This window comes from Odontesthes bonariensis, chromosome 5, assembly GCF_027942865.1.
Source record: "Odontesthes bonariensis isolate fOdoBon6 chromosome 5, fOdoBon6.hap1, whole genome shotgun sequence".
NCBI lineage: Eukaryota > Metazoa > Chordata > Actinopteri > Atheriniformes > Atherinopsidae > Odontesthes > Odontesthes bonariensis.
Genome location: NC_134510.1, coordinates 22,758,724 through 22,776,531, shown reverse-complemented (window position 1 = coordinate 22,776,531; position 17,808 = coordinate 22,758,724). Strand labels below are relative to the sequence as shown.

Sequence of the window (17,808 nt, the reverse complement as noted above, 5' to 3'; positions counted from 1 at the left end):
TCTTCATAAAGCAAGATCTGATGATTTGAAACAAGAAGATGTGAGGACCAGTGAGCATGTTCTCAGTATAAACTGAGGCATAATGCGCAGCCATATAAAACATAAACGGTTGGCTGTGGTTCTGCAGCTGGGTCCTTCAAGCAGCGTCTGCTCAGTGTTTTTATGAAAGTCTATTCATAAAATATATGCTGTAGTAAATCACAAGATGGACGTCTGAAGAAAAAAGACACGATGCATTTTTCTTTAGACTCTTTATTTCTTTGAATATATTTGATCAATGTAAAAGCAAACATTTGAAGTAAAGATTTAACAGTTTCTGACTAGCAAACCTCGACACCATCAAAAATAAAGGAACATTATTGGTATTTACTACATACCATACGCATAGGACATACTGTTTTTTTAATCCAGAGATTTATCCAAACAGACTCAAATTACAAAAGATTTTTTATAGTCTTTGACTCCCATATATTCCTGGATTTTTGAGCTGGTGCAAAAGAAAAACATCTTTTCGATGAAGCAAGGTCTTGTATGTCTGTCAAATAAAGGATGACGTGTTTTCTTAAATTAAATATCGCTTTAAAGGTCTGTACATGGGGAACAATGTCTCTCCTCTTCATTGGCATCAAAGTCGAACCAACGTTATAATGGAAGACTTTGTCTATTTACAAAATGCTGAGATGTTGTACAGACAGCGTACAATTATTCTCAGACATGCTGTACATTACTTCTGTGTATTAGTCACACTAACACCCCCATACATTTACACCCACATGTCAAAGTGCAATTCCAAACATTACCACAAGGCGAGACCTGCGTGCCATAATCAACAAAGTACAGAAGGCTGTGAAAATTCTACATTTTCAGGAGCCAAGACTGAACATCTTTGTGAACGGAAAAAGGAAAATTAGTCATACTTAACCTTCATAAAATTGTGATGTAGTCATTTAACTTAAAGCCTCCACACTCCATTGCCACCTGTGCTCCACCTTCTCAGGTGTTCTCAGTGTTTGTTTGTTTTTACCAATTAGAGCTCTTCTCAAGAGTGTGACAACACACAGAGTGTGAAAATGTTTGTTTTTATCATTCTTATTTGAGTCTGTTCAATTCATAGCACACACAGCTGAGGAGAGATTTAGCTGGCATGGATAACCACGTGGGTCTGCAAGGCTTTTAAGAATTAGGCTAGCAATACATTTCTCTTTCTTATTAAAAATCCCCTAAGAAGACTAAAACCAACAAGAATTTATTGACAAATGTTGTATGTGGAGCTTTATGGACCTTATTTCGTTGTACCCCTCAATTTAATTGTTGTCTGAGGCTGATTGGAAACATAGAAATAGCAAACATACAGACCATCATTTTGGTTATGGCACATAAACTCCTGTGCCATAGGTACCCACTAGAGGACCAAATGTATCAATCCACAGCTGAAAATAGATCCCTTATTAGTAATGTTTTGTAAAATATATTGTGTACGATTGTTCGAGGTAATTATTCTGTCTTTGTAAAAAACATTTACATTTTTTACGATTTTTAAGATTTGTGTTTTCAATGGGAATGAATGAGCTTAGCGCTGGAACAGTCGAGGTAGAGTAGGGATTCATTAACAAAAGGATAAATGTAGAATAACAAAAGACTGTGTGAAAGATAGATGTGGCCCACTGCTCTGAAAACGTGCCTTAAAGGGAACGAAGGTGGGCATGGTGCAGCCACCAAAACATTTGTGGCATCAACAGACTCCCATAAAAAATGTTTTATCTTCTTTTATAAAGTACTATGTCGGTAATTTCTTTTCCACAAGTTATTACAATGTAAGTGGCAAAACTCCCTCCCTCTAACCAGCGTGATATTGGCGCTTTGGAAAATGATTCTATAATAAGTAGATATTGGACCTTGTGAAAAGCATACTTGAGGCTGGCATGACTGGGAGTCTATAGACCTTTTCACACTGGACTAAAAAAGCCACTAATTCTGTCTTTCGTCCTCTGTGGGAGAGGTTAGTAGCGACATGTATTTCTAGGTCAGAAGACACTGCTGTAGTCACAGGTATTTATCAACTCCAACTCCAGTTGACAGTGATGGAAACAGGACATCGAACTGGGCGGAAATGCTATGTTCTGTGCCATGCAATGAGTCATGGAAGCCTTGATGGTTTGTTGTCGCTCTTGCAAACTTCTGTGACTCTTTGTCATCTCAGCTATAATATCCATCTATCTCCACTGAAGTAGCTCCTGTTGCTCATCTGCCTCTGGTTTCTACCTGTAACCAGCAAAGTGGTGATGTCAGATGTGATGCAGCCGTAATAGAACAGGAAGGCAAATTCATCGTCTGGCAAATAATATGAAGATGGTAGCCTTTTTTTCTTTTTTTGGATGGTTTTGCCACACTGAAAAAACATGACCATAAGTGCTGATTGTTGCTAAATGCACAGGCTATTGGGGTGATTAATAAGTCTTCCCCAGCCAGGAGATTCATTCACTGGTGAGTTGAAGGTGCATGCATATTGGTTTTGTTTCGCGACAGTTATGTAGTCATCATTTTTTACATAGAGTAGGAAATCTATTCTCTGAAAGTCGCACATCCTGTACCTTCACTTATTTTAATCACTTTTAGGTTCAGTGAAGGTATGACATGTGCTGATGTTTTTATAACGTTTTAGTCTTAAGCTGAATGTATGAAATGCAACATGAAAGCAGTTTTTTTTTTTTTGTCTTTTGACCTAGATAAACACTAATAGTCTTTCTTCTTTTATCTCAATTAATATCAGAGTTAAAGTAAATTTTGCATGCATCTACTTGGCCATGCTTGCTAGCTGGTCCTGGCATTAGTTGATAACTTAGCTCAACTTCATCCTGTCTAAATATGGTTACTTCTGGCCAAAACATAAAAATCCCCGTGTCTAAATACCAAAATCAAGGTTTCTTATGGCCATGTTAGTAGTTCACAAATCACAAAGCGCCATTCACTCCTTCATAAAGTCTGTGACACCAGCCATTTTTTAATATGATCTCCACATTTAATCGATTTGTCTGTATCATGGTGACATTTCAAATCTGTATTTGAAAAATAATTTGCTTTATGAAAATACAAGCACAGGCCAGGTTAGGAGTGAGAAAATGGCTATTGAGACAAATAGTAGCTCTACTTTGTAACAGTTGAGGATATAAGACCACACAGCTTTGGAGGAGAACAGTCAAAGGGCAGTGTTTAGCCTGAGCAGTCACAAACAAACAGAACAGTCATTTTACTGGGTTTACAATAAACACCTTTCCGGAGTTTAATGGCTATAAGGATAAAACTGCAGTCCATTTTTACACATACTGCTTTTTAACAAGTCAAATTAATGCTGAGGAGGCCAGATTCTGTGAGGGCACATTCATGAACATTAGGTCAATACCAGAGCTGAGACAAACAACGGCAGAACTTCTTGGTATCGGTGAGTTGATGGAATGATTGCAGAAGGAGGCGCTGTGGCACATATAGTACATAGGCTACATAAAAGATAGAATACACACTGTACACTTTCTAAGATACAATTTACTGTACATGATCAACACTAGCTGCATCAACACTAGTTAACTCAGCATCTCCGTCTTTCTTTGAATAGTAGCTCTATAAATCATCAAAAAATAAAGTCTACCCAATGTCCATTTACATTCCATAATGTGTTCTCTTAATGATAAACCTGTAGGACGTGATGCTTTGAGAAACAGTCTGTAACTCTCATTATATCTAACAGCTGAGGGAGAGGGACACCGTTGCCTCTGTACTCCATCTGGATGCTCCATCAAAGTGCTGCTTTTCATAACACACACAAACACGTGGCTGTGGACATGCACATAGTTTCTCAAGCCTAGACACGCACAGACACGCAGACACGCATACACCACACAGCATACACAGTCTGTGCACACTCACACACACAAACACACATTGTTCCTGAGTATGAACTATAGAAGCTTTCTTCTCTCTAAGAAAGAAATCACATTTACACAAATCTAATAGAAATAAAGAGTTTGCTGATTTGACCAAAACAGCAGTACTCTGAGATATCAGGTATGAACTCCTAAAAGGCTTATCATCACTGAGGTTCAAATGTAAAAAGCCTATAAACCATGTGCTCCATTGAATGTGCCATATATGGTATATATCTAAAGTCAAAGTTTCTGTAAAGAAAGCAAGGTCACTACAAGAAGAAGGGTATCTTATGCTGACAAACTCTTAGTTATCAGCCCACTGCAATTCTATTTCAGTAAACTGATAAACTGACTTATTTTCCTGAAACAAAGTCTGTTGTGAAGTCCATGGGTGTGTTCGAACAGTCTTTTATGCTTGGCAAGGTTTCCAACTGAGAGAAATTACTCTTTATTATCCAAGTAATCGTCAAAATAAGAGCGAGACAGATTCTCTATAGGAGCTGTACTGGGGAGCTTTACGCTTAGTGTCTCCTTTAGCATAGGATGCATGGAACATTTAAAGCGATGCTCAGTCATTTTCACACTGTCACACCAGTTCTTATTCATGTGGATAAATTTAAGGACAAGAGGGTAAGTGTTATCAACTGCTGACAACTTTATTTTTCTCTTCTGTTGCCTTTTTTTTTTCCATTTTTTCGTGGTTTCCAATTACCGACTTTCAAAAGATTGCTCACATTTCCATAGCCTGCATGAGACAACGTGGTAAGAAAGCATGGGCTCTTACCACGTATCAAATGCCCCTTTAATAATACGTCTTTGGAACAGTTGAGATCGCACCACAAATCACAGCGTAGATGAACAACCATGCTGGATTTTCATCACAGCATGGTTGTTCTTGTGAATTTCCTCTAACACCTTTCCTGGACTTTATTATTACTGTTCAGGTTAAGAAAAGATTCAGGAAAAAAAAATTTCTTTAAATCTTCCATCAGATCATGTACTTCTCTCACGATTTGTTACATTAGCAAACTTTTCCCTAGTGACTTTACCGTCTTAATTGAAAGTTTAGAGTTTTCTTCAATAAAGCATGATGTTCCTTTTGTAAATTACGTACCCATTCAGAGTAAAATGGCAGCCCTTTCTCACCAGAAAACATGTTATAGGTACGACTGTCCACTTATGTAGTAGTATCTCAATTCATGTTGCAAGCCGTGAAAAATGTATACGGTCCAGCAACATTCACGTGACATGACGGGAATCGTGATGAGTAAAGAATATAAATTTATTCCAAAAAGCTATTATTTATAATAATTTATGTAGCTGTAGCCTTTAAATGCCTTACTCTAATCATTCTCAGGTGAGAGTGCATTAGAAAAGTAAGGAATTGTGAGTGAGGAGGAAGTAGAAAAGTGCAATCGCAAGTCTTAGAGCAGTGATCTCTTGCAGAAAAGCGTTCGGTGTCACAGACATTGGTGGATTAGCCAAGTCAACACTAGCCAGGTGTGGAAACTGGACATCATCACTCAGTAACATGTATGGAGACATAGGACACTAACCATCCATACCCTAGAGAATAGGGTTATGAAAATGTAATTATACACGTTTTGATCCTTTACTGTGACACTGCAGCATTTTGCACTGTGGACAAACGTAGTATTTGACGTTCTGTGATGAGATCGGGTTGTCCATGTTATTGACAGATTGCCATGCACATGCAAAGTGTCTGTGGTTCCTACTCAGATGGGTTACATTTCGTAGACTGTGTTAATCTTTAATATTTTGTACTTTCAGTCTTTTTAGGTGTCCAAAAATATAGCCATGTTAGCCAGCTGTTTTTCCTATAGCAGCAGTAGGGCTAAATTCATATGGATTTGCCAAAACTTACTCAGTGGTATTAGATAGAAATATCTTGATTTTTCATTATTTGTATCGATCTAAAAGTCTCATACAGGAACCAAAACTAAAGACAAATATACAATGACACATTAAGTCGTTGAAAGAAAGTACGAGGCTAAAGATTACGGTATCAAGGTAAAGACAGCTGAGGAGAAATTCACCTACATACAACTGCTGTCACCCACATATTGCAAAAACACTGCATCAGATTCAGTATCAGATTCCCAGCGTACTTGTCATGTGTGTCGCAGACAGCACATGCTTGACTTCATGAGTCAGTATCAAGTGGTTTACATTCACGCCTTCACACCGTTGATTTGCATGTCATCGGCTGGTTTCACAGCTACTAGCATCAGAAACATCTTATATCCTGTGCTCTGTTTGACAGCCAAAAAGAAACACACACCCAGACCAACACCCACGCTTTAACACACATCGACACCGAGGAACAAGGCCACCTGCAGCAGCTCACTCACTCATTATGGCATGAAACAAAAGATAAAGATACACAACTCAAAACATTTACAGATGCACGAGACGGTAGAGCTCACAGCCATGATTGTTGTCATTGAAACAGTAAATGTCTCTCTTTCACATGACCCTACGCTCGTGTCACCACAAAGAAACTGTGAAACAAACTAAATCCTGCACACTGACATCGGGTCTGTGCTTAATCATGTTATAAGAGAAAAAGGTTAACAGGTCTGCATCCAGTAGGTTCAAGCCCCATGTCGAAGGAGATCCAGCTTATGATATGTAACACTCTGCCTTTTAGATGTCTGACTGCCATTCATACTCAACATTCACACTGCATTCATTTTTGCTTTTAGCATTGATTGCACTGATCCTGTGTGTGATACCGCTTATGAAGGTGCTCTGCTGTACTTCATCACAGACTAGTTCGAAAGAAAAGAAACATGTAAATACTGCGTAAACTGAGTCTATATTACAGTAGTCAGGATAGCGTGAAAAGAGGGAAGCTAAACTGAAAGCAATCCACAGGTCTTTTAAAGTTCTCTTAACAGTTCACTCTTTTGTTCAAGCATCTTTCACTCCCAGCGCTAGAGTGGCCCTCTATGCTAATTTTGACCTCCTGGGGGATGAAGGAGGGTTTGGGCAGAGTCACGGGAGGCTCCTCCTCAGCTCTCTCAGTCTGGTCCCTCTCTGGAGCTGACCAGCGTCTCTTACGAACTGAAGGTTTCTCTGGATCAACACAATGTAGTTTAGAATGGGCAGACATGTCTGTTTTCACTGATTCCTGTCTTACTTCTCCAGTCCCTGGGACTAGCAGCATTGGTCCAGCTCTGTAGATCCCCTCTGCCTGTCCTGGACCTGGTCCCAGTCCTGGTGGTAGCACTCCCCCTCGTCCTGGACCAGTAACCTGCTGTCTCTCCATCCTGTCTCCGCTGGAAGCCTTCATCAGGAGACCACTGTTGTTGCCCATAGCGTTGGGACTTATACAGTTCCTCAGATTAGGATCCATATCATGAGAGGAGTCAGAGAGGTGACCGGTCTTCAGCTTGGTCCCCAAAGCCTGACTGTCTGTTAGTGAACCGTTCCTTAAGCTGCGGAGGGTCAGTGACACACACACATCGCCCACACACAGCTTGGCGCAGGACAACTCGAACAGCTGCGTGGTCCGGTCAGGGCAGCAGGACGACCAGCCCTGACCGAAGACAAAGAAGGGATATTCCACCAGCACCTCCACACAAACCTGGATAGGAGCACATGCACAGGAGACAAGAGTTAGCTTTCTGCAAAAAACACATCCAGAAAACTGACAACTTATTAAAAGAGGAACTCATATTCAAAGTCATTATTTGTAGAATTTGTATGAGATTGCAACATACAGCGTATTTTTCTGCTGGTTTTTGTCTGTAGAACAAAAGATTCAGAGCGCAGGTTTAAAAAATGTCATTTAAACATCTGAATAATAGTTTTGAGTTTTTGGGCTCTCGCAGTTTGTTTAGACTGTCATGTGTTTTTACAAGGGCATGTGGTTAGAAGTGAGCAATCATCACCGTTACAAATAGCACCTTGGGCTGAATGCATAACATTCTGTAGTTTCATGACTAAAACTGTGTGCGCACAAAGGCAGAAATGGGAATATATATTCTATTCCCAAGAGTTATGAAGCCATTCGTAGGTATGGCTCTCTTTAATGAACCCCAATCATTATGAAATTGTATAAGCGCATGCAAGACCTTGATTTACATTCCCATCTTTAGCCATGAATGAGTATAAACACTCCCCGAATATCTTGCTAATAATTTAGTTGTGAAAGCAACAGCATCAAAGAAGCACAATATTACCATTAGTGAAACTTGGACACGTAATGAAGCAGTTCCTAATCCTGAAGTTCCAAACAGGGAGAGGAAAAGAAATACTGAGAAATTAACAAAAGCAATACGTTCTGAAAGTTCAGGTCAACAAACCCTGGCTGAGGTTGAAAAAAAAAGAAAAGAGAAGAAATGGTTGGATTTCAAATGAGAGACAAAAAGGGCTTATCAGCTCGCACAGTCAGCATTTGGGTTGCAGTGGACTGAGTCCCCCCCTTACAGAGTTCAAGAACTGCCGCTGAAAGCCTGAAAAGGCACATGAGCCATCTATCATCGCGTGCGTGAAAATCAGGATGATCTCTAAATATGCAGTTAATTCTTAAAATCATATTAGCAAGGTCCTCCAACAACGCCTGAGCAGCCATCGCTACGCATGACTGTTACACACAGCTCCAATTATTCATCCGTCCATCCATTTTCTATACCCGCGTAATCCGATTCAGGGTTGCGAAGGGGCCTGGATCCTATCCCAGCAGCCATTGGACGAGAGGCGGGGTATCCCCATGATGGGTTGCCAGTCCCGCACAGGGCCACACAGAGACAAACAACCACACACACTCACACTCACTCCTATGGTCAATTTAGAATCACCAATTAACCTAACATGCATGTTTTTAGGTGGTGGGAGGAAGCCGGAGTACATGGGGAGAACCCATGCATGCAGGGATTTGAACCATGAACTTTCCAATTATTCATAGCACAACAAATTAGATTAGAGAGTAAATCTAAAAAACTCATAACGATAAGAAACACACTTTTAAAAAAAAATCACTGTCATTTCTTGTTTTATTTTAAGTTCTATTGCCTTTTTTTTTTGCATTTTCACTTCACCACTTCACCATACTTTAAATTTACAAAGATGTACTGTATATTTTAGCTGGTAAATAATAGGAAACATTGTAAATATGACATGGTGAATATGGCATTTTAGGTCAGAGGCTTTCCAAATTTGAGTCGGAAGATTTAGTAAATGGAGGTCAGGAAATGCTTAATTAGTTATAAAAAAAGAATATGTTAACCATTGTGGTCTGGATAAGGAGCTCAAATAAATCCTTTCTAAGGAAAAATGTCTGTTTTCCCAAAGTCAGAAACTAATAAATACCTTACAGCAGACCTTTATTTATTGTTGTCTCGATATGTCAGTCAGCAGCATGTGGTTATCTCAGCTCAGATGTATGAGAATAAACATAGTCATGATTCATCCAGGAATTTAGCAAAACCAAGCAAAAAGGGGAAGTGACTGGTGTCAAACGTTAAAATAAAAACCTTCTTCTAAGTTATTCTGAAAGGATGTCTGAGAAATATCTCACTTAAGGAAGACAAGACTCTCAAAACTCAAGACACTTTTTACACAGTGTCATGCCACGAATCGTCGTACCACGAATCTCACTCTTGATTAAGCTACTTTTCAGACCCCCACAGCGGCTTTTTTTTTTCAAATAGCAACAAATTTAGCTACTTTTCGGACAAACATACCCAGAACTAACTTTCAAAAGCAACATCGATCCTTTACTCTGCTCCTTGAAAAGAAAGCAGCAGTTCCTGTGAGCTTCTTGCACATGCGCAGCGTCGTTCCTATTGTGTGTTTGGAGGCTGTGGAGTGTGTGGGTAAAACCCTCGAGATATTTTGTTCCTTCTAACTTTCTCTCAGGGAAATAATGGCCCTTGAAAATAAAGCCAAAATCACTCAGCATGAGTTGACATTTGGATGGTGATTTTGTCAGTTAAATCTGGGTTTTATTGGATCAGAAACTCAAGTGATAGTGACCATGGTTTGACATGTAGTCTTTGTGGACCACTTTTCAGTCACAATTTGAAACTTGTTTCACCCTCTGACAGTAGAAACATAAAGCTATGTGAATGAGAGCAGCTTTATTAGGATTTATCTGTAGTCCTACACGGCATACGTGAGCACAGAGATACCCGGTTCAGGTTCACCATTTCTGCTGCTGGAGCACACAAACACCAAGACACTTCATATTGGATTACCTTCTTTTTTTAATCACATTAATATCGTTTTATTTGTGAGTTCTGTTTCAGACTGTGTTGCAGTCCACAAGCTCAGATATAACATGTACATGAATATTGGCAGTTGTAACTGCAGTTGAAAAAATTAAATGAAGCAGAGAAGAGTTCTCATTCTCTATGATTTTTTTTTTTTTTATGAAGAAATTTTCCTCCTCAGTTTTATCACCTTTTGGATAGAACATAGATTTCTGCTGGGGATTTATTTTTTTGACGCCGTCTGCCAGAGAAGAGTTTTTTCTATATCATCACTGGGGGGCGCCAAAGACTTGAATTGTCAAATTGTGCTCATAACGACTTTAAAAATGAAAAAATAAGAATCACAAGGAAGAGTCATCAGAAATGAACTTACCTGGGCTTTAAGTTCTCCCACAGAAAACTGTATGACTACAGCATTAGGACTTTGCCCACTGTCAATGCGCTCCACGGTGCTGGAGTCAATTTTCAGCTCACTGCTTATCTCAGCACTCTGAATGAAGTCCTCTGTCTTGAGGTCCTCCACACGCTTTAGCTCCCCATCAGCCAGCTGGATAATCGAGCCTCGCATGAAGAATGGAGGAAGTGCCACAGGGGAAGAGGAAGAAGGAACTGAGGGGGAGGCTTGGATGGAAGTGGGGGCTGGAGTAGACACGGGAGTGGGAGCAGGGGATGGCGTCGCCACCACAGCGGGGACAGGGTTTGAGGGCAGTACTGGCAATGCTGGAGCCTGTGCCACTGCAGGAGGTGGTTGGTTTCCATCTGGCCCAAGTGCCTCGCACTTGGACAGGGCTGTGGCCAGATAGGCATGTGGCATGGCGGTGGATATCTGGGGAGTTGTGGTGGCCGTCAGGGCACTGACAGTACGACTAACCTCCATTTCTGTGCCGTTGTTGGCACTGCTGACTGGGATGAGCAGGGACTGTCCACTTGGGATGACCAGGTGCTGGGGCAGTGCTGCATGGTAGCTGACAGCATGCTGGTTTGCACTGGTGATATAGCCAATGATGGGTGGCTGTGTGGAGGAGTAAAGGCTGGCTGGCAGCTCTTCAGGGGGTAGGGTGGTCTGGATGACAGTCTGAGCAGCAACAGACTTCATCATCTCTGAGGAAGAAAGCGAAGTGAACGAGGGGGCTCTGGACACTGGTTTCCCCAAGCAGATGCTTCCTTTCTCAGTTTGGATTAAAGAGATCTTATTTGAGCCAGGTTCATGCTCAGCCCCGTGGTGGGGCTGGGCCACAAGCACGTAGGAGGTCTGGAGCCCTGTGTGGTTTTGGCCATAGTCAGCAGGTAGGAGGATATGTCTGGCCTCATAGCCCTGGAGCTGCTGATGGTTTCCTGGATGACTTGAGGCTTTTGCCTGTTTGGCAACCTCCAATTCCCCATTCAGCACACCCTTGGCATGCCCCTCTGGTTTCTTTCCAGCTGAACCATCTGCATACTGAACCACAAACTGAGATGGAGCAAGTGTGAGTGTCTGTGGAAGGACAGCTGTATGAGGGTGGAGCTGAAGGTGAGCTGTGGGTGATGTCACGGCATTTCTGCTGACAGTCAGAGGTGTTCTACTGTCCAGATGGATGTACTGACTGGCGAGTTGAGGAGAGCTGGGAAGCGACACAGGAGCCAGCTCTGTGGGGGAGAGGCCAATCTGAAACTGCTGCTCCCCTTTGGTGTTGGGGGAGACAAGGGCAGTGGTGTAACCATCTAGCTGAGGACGCTGTCCTACTATGGCAGAACTGTTAGGAGCAGAACTATTATTAGTTGAGATGATATGAGAGGATATGTATCCGGCATAGGGCCCAGAGCTGATGAATTGCACATTGGGTCCTAGCTGAGCTAGCTGGATAGTCCCTGCTTGATGGGGAAGGGCAGTTTGGTACAATGCAGGCAGAGAGGCCAAGGGAACTGCAGATAGGGCTGGGGAAGGGATTGGTGTAGAAGGAGAAGAGGATGAAGTGGAGGGGATATCATATCTAGGGCTCTCTGCTTCTCTGGACTTGCAGCGTTCACTTGCAACACTTGCTAGCCATGCTAAGTTTTCAGTATGGGGACTATCAGTAGCCACCACAGCGGGAGGTGTTGCTGTAGCTACTACTACTGGCCTCTTCTCCAGAGCCAGGATTTCACGCTTCTTAGGAGGCAGGCATCCATTACTTCGCTCCTGATTGGATTTCATTGTGCAATTGTGGTCTTAATGTTTCCTCAAATACTTCTATGTTCCTCCAAGGCAACTTTCTCATGCAATAACCTCCACTCACTGGTTATGCACAGGGAACAGTCTCTCTGTGCTCTCAGTGGCGCTGACTCTTTTTCTGTTTTCACTGATGGACAGATCCAGCTCTTAAAGAGAAGATGAAGTTACTCCAGCTCACAAAATGAGCTCCATAAACTTCATGAGGAATCATCTCTGACCAATCCGCCTCTTCCACAATGTTGACAGGAATCTGAAGGCAGAAAACAGCTCAAATTAGTCATGTAATGTGACATTAAAACTTTAGAGTTATGTGAATAAACTTGACTTGAAATGTAGTAAAATCTCATCAGTTTAATTCCACCACAGAACTACCCCAGTAAGAACAGCCTGTGTTTATGACCTATCCTCTCAAAATGTTCTGGCAGATGTTCAAATGCAAAACAGCAAAATACCTCCATTTTTAAAATGACTAATTATGTTTTTAGGATGTTGTTCTTTTTTTAGCCACTAGGTGGCAAGACAAAGATTCATTTATGTTTTAGTCAACCAAGAGTTTTTTTATACTGTAGTGCTTGCTTGTGCAGGGCTCATGTGTGCATTATAGTGGGGGGGTTTGTCACCGAAGTGCTTCAAGATACTTTAACAATGTCATTCAGGTTCAGCATATTTGAATTGTGTTTGAGAGTACAAGGTACGACGGCATGGGCAACAAACAATGAATGAGTGTTTGGTTTGGTTTGGCAAGAGTAATAAGGAAGTGTTAAATGAGGGGCGAAATAAGCTCTTAACACAACTAAAGAAATTAGGACTTTAGGGGAAATTGGAATCAACTCAAACTTGATAAGATTAAGATAAGTTTATTTAAATAAACAACAGCAGCATATAAAGTATCAGTTTAGAATGGAGTTACTGAAACATTCAGAACATATAAATACATGTATTGATTTTCCATGCATACTAACACTATGCCATGCACACACACACACACACACACACACACACACACACACACACACACACACACACACACACACAAGGGAAAAAAAGGTTCAGTGTATTAATCAATTGTAACAGAATTATCATCAATTTTTGCTTCTTGTGAGCTGGTTTCTCTCTCAGAGTGGCTGTTTGTCCCTTATCTCTTGGTCAATGCACAGGACTCTGAATGCACATTTGTTCATTTGCACTGTATGACACACAACTGTATGACTCCCCTCCATTAATTTTTCTTCTCAAACATTCAATTTAGAGGGGCTGCACAGTAGTATTTGACAACACTAAAGTGTATTTACACCAGGGGTTCAACACAGCAGGTAACCACAGACACATTACATAAAGACGGAGGAGGGGTATACAAGGCGACCTTGGTCATTTTCTATTTAGACCTCCTCTAACACCGGTTTTGACAAGGTCACTGCTTTCAAAAGCAGTGAGAACCTCTGCTCGATTTACAGCACGGTAGATCCACTAGATGTAACAAAGAAGGACAGCAACAGAGACAGAGAGAAACAGCGACAGAGAGAATACAATGTAGGGGAGGAGAGGGGGGAAAGGCAATGCAGAACTATTTAGAAAGGGAGAGGGGAGCAAGAGAAAGAGGAAGTATGATTAGGAATGGGGAGGAAGGACAGAACATAGGCAAAAGAGAGAAGATAGAGTGCTGCTTCTCCTGACCCACATTGAGCAGCGCCTGCAGCATCAGAGCGCCATTGCCCCCGCCTCACTGAGAGATCCCCGATCAGCAACACAGCCGCCGCTACAGTCTGAGCTACACTGTGCAGCATCACTCTGTGGCAACAACCCCACCTCAGCAACACCGTGTCAACACTGTAATGACATCACATCTAAAGCACAAGGACCTCCCATCATTTAAAGCAGCACTAGAGGACAAAGCCAGCGTGTACTGATTTTGCTGTGGGAAAAACACACCATTAGTTTGAGCAGGCTACACATAAAGCAGGATGCCGTCTCTCCTCTCCTGGATGCGTACGCACAACTCAGCATCCAAAAGCCTCTCTAGATTTCCCAGTGTCAGCCTATAATTAGAGCAGTGGCACCAACAAATGTAAGGCTTATGTGATACCAGGGAGAACAAAGGCGAGGTTTCAAGACATGACTGTCACAGTGAGCCCCACAACAGGAGAACCCGTGCTAGTCCCCGGACTCAGGACTGGCACCTCTAAGAGCTGTATGGAGGGATAATAACATAGCGAAGAAGGACAGAATGTGCTCTGTTCAGCTCATCACGCTGATGCTTTTCAGCTCAGATAGAGTGATGGAGTGAGCCTTATGTGAGATCCCTTCTCCATAGCCATACACAAAAAGCTGCACAGCTACACAGGCTTGAGCAGTGGTATGTCTCCGCTGTCACAGTGTAGACGAGATGATTTGACTTAGCCTCCCCTCTGCTGTCTCCAGGTGAGGGGCCCCCCCAGCAGGGTTACATATCCTTATGCTGCAGTTGCCAGCTCCTCCAATCCCCCACCACCTCTTCCTCTCCCAAAACCCTGAGTCTTCTCTCATGCTTCCAGACCCACTATTTATTCCTTGTATTGATCCATGGCTTCATAGCAATAACATTTCTCTGCAGCAGGATTATGCAGCAAGATGTTATTCAGTGACAGTATACAGACATTGCTCTTTGCAAGATATTTACCCAAAAGAAGCTAATTTCATGGCCCCAGGGTGATAAACCTGTTGTCAAGCCAGCTACACATCATTGTTCACCTGCTAGACCAGTCATAGATACTCAGTGAATACCCTGCACAGCAAATGGCTATATATAGAAAACAAAAACATCATTATCAATCTGAGCTCTGGCATGAAACAGAGGGGGAGGTACTGTTGAGGACAATATGTACATGTGTGATTCACTACATATAAATAGGACGTCACTTCAACCGCCTTACAAACAAATCTGCTTTCACCACCAGAGAGCACATCGATACAATGTTTTTTTTTCTAATATTCATAAGAGCCATTTTTCCGTCCCCTTTTCTGTGCAACAGGGGTGTCTGTGCCTTTAAGAGGCGGACCAACCGTGTGGCAGCAGACAGTAAGAACAGGCAGTGAGGTTCAGGCTGTTTGTCTTCACAATGACTCCAGAGTTCTGCATCACTGCTTGACACACTCTGATCACACCACATAACAAGCAGAGACGTGCATACACGCGTGCCCTCTCACGAGCACAAACAAACTGGGTCAGTGCTGTTGAATACTGCAACTGGGACTCTGGACAGATCAGGGGACATATGATGTGACTCCAGTCTCAAGGGGCTTAACAGTGAGAGCGCATGAGTGTAGTAGCAGGACAGAATTACTACTATGCCACAAATCAGGAAGAAAAGAGACACCCCCTCCCCCATACACCCTCCCCTCCTATGGTTAAAGTACTAAGAATAGCTCACCAGTCTCTCCACGACCACTGCTTGCAGAGCATGTCCAAGGATTCTTCCTTCCTGTCAGTGTGTGTGTCTGTGTGTTGCAGACGTGTTTCCTGGGACTCCTCTTCCTGAATCTCTCCTTTGTGTCACTCTCCTCTTGTGGAGCTTATGCTGTGGCTGCTCCAGCTCTGCCTCCCTTCTCTGTGAATTCTGCTTTGGAGGCTGTGCTGTCCCTGCAACTGGCCGACGGTAAAGGAAGTTCCCCACTGCTGGAGATCACACCAAGATCTGCGCACAAGGCTGCTCCAATGTGTGTTATGCAAGGCCACCAGTCCGCCAGCTCCCTCTCTGCCTGGTTGCTTCTCTGTCTCCTGCTCTCTGTGTGTGTTTCTGCCTCCCTTCCTTTCCCTCTCCACCTCCCACCCTCCCTCCCCCTGTTTCTTTCTCTCTCTCAGTACTCCACTGACACAGCTCCTCCCCCAGCCAGCCTCATCAGCCGCATCAGGTATTCATTCAAAAAAACACACTCTACTTGGCTCAGCGCCCAGACTACGCTCACACAGAAAGGGAGGAGGGGGGAGGAGGGAGGGTGCAACAGACGGAGGGTGAGGAGGGAGAGTGAGAACTGGAGATTCAGAAAAGGTTTGCTCAGACAGACGTACTGCATGAATGTGAACCATTCGTACTGGCATGAACTTGCGTAAACACTGTATGCAAGTGCACAAACCAGTAGAAGATTAAATTGCTCAGTGTGATTGCACGGCTCCATTCTTCATCCATTTTCACATGCATTTTCCCTAAGAGAAAACTCTAATCTGCACTGTGAGTTACCATACATACGCTTACATTCTCAGACTCTTTTCAGCAGCAGAGTGATCCAATGTAAACCGTCACAGGTCTCTCAAGGCTTCCACAATCTCTTCCTCAAAGATATTTCCCTCAGTGCAGACAGGCAGCACTGATAAACACCTCCCACCCAGTCACTTGCCACTGGGGCCCTCATCACCCAAAAGGTCTCCTCCTTGCTTATCTTGTAAAGCTCACAGCAGAGAGGCTGCAGACAGGCATCTCACCACCATGCTGGCCAGCTATTTGCACCTCTGCAGGTCAGACTTGCAGGCATCCCATCTTCCTGACAAAACATAGAGAACACAAGAAGCCACATTAAGCTACTGCAAGCCTAGCAAATACTATAACTATAAAGAAAAATTAAAAATATTTGGAGGATTAGTAACTTTAACACTGGTGAATCTGGAAGGAGGAGGTGCAGTGAATATTGCAAGGTGTTATTTTTTTTAATAAACCGCACGTTCTACTATTTGTAATCGTTTAAAAACATGTATCCCTCAGAGAAGAATTGCTACATTCTTTACCCTACTGGCTCTTTTTGTTCTTAAACTGACCTGTGAGAGTGTGAGAATTGTTTTGCACTTGGAACGAAGGAACAGTTAAAACATTGCAACATGCATAATAATATCCTCTTTAATTACAAGAAATTTGAAGTATGTCCATTTTACCTGTTCAGTGATACAGTTTTTTATATATATAGAAAAAGCTTTTGGCTTCACCAAGATTAAACAAGATTTTTGCTATCTTTAGTTTGCTTTTAATGGGTTGAAATTGAATACATATGTATTTTGGAATGAATGTCAAAATGTATTTTCTTTCTCCTAGATCGTAATGGCATAATAGATGGGTGTTGGCTACATGGGCACAGTTGGAACAAAACTGCCCTTAGTGTTTATGAGTTTATTGTGGAAAACATGAATCACCATGTTTCTAGAAGAAAATGATTTATCACATGAAAAGTCATGTTTTTCATCATTACTTTTTCTACAGCAATACACAGAGGGTACCAACTGTGCTCAGTTTACTGTGCGGCTAGTATTGGTGTTTCATTAGTCATGTACTTTTTAGTGTGTATAACATGATTTTTTTGTCCAGCCACCGACTGTTCTGAACTGCGAGGAGGCAAAAGACAAAGACACAAATGACAACAGTTATAGGACACACAAAAGCAGAAGCACATACTGAATGCGCACATTGAGCCAGTTTCAACCCATGAAAAAATGTGT

At 42.2% G+C, this 17,808-nt stretch overlaps 1 protein-coding gene across 1 annotated transcript; it reads right to left on the bottom strand.

Annotated features, from left to right (window-relative positions):
* Positions 1–251: 251 nt before the first annotated feature.
* LOC142379975 (ataxin-1-like) lies at positions 252–16,148 on the bottom strand. Its single transcript, XM_075465405.1, has 3 exons — positions 15,758–16,148; positions 10,533–12,600; positions 252–7,530 (listed from the first exon to the last, which is right to left on the bottom strand). Exons 2-3 carry the CDS (start codon positions 12,330–12,332, stop codon positions 6,835–6,837), a joined length of 2,496 nt encoding a protein of 831 aa, XP_075321520.1. The 5' UTR covers positions 12,333–12,600; positions 15,758–16,148; the 3' UTR covers positions 252–6,834.
* Positions 16,149–17,808: the final 1,660 nt, after the last annotated feature.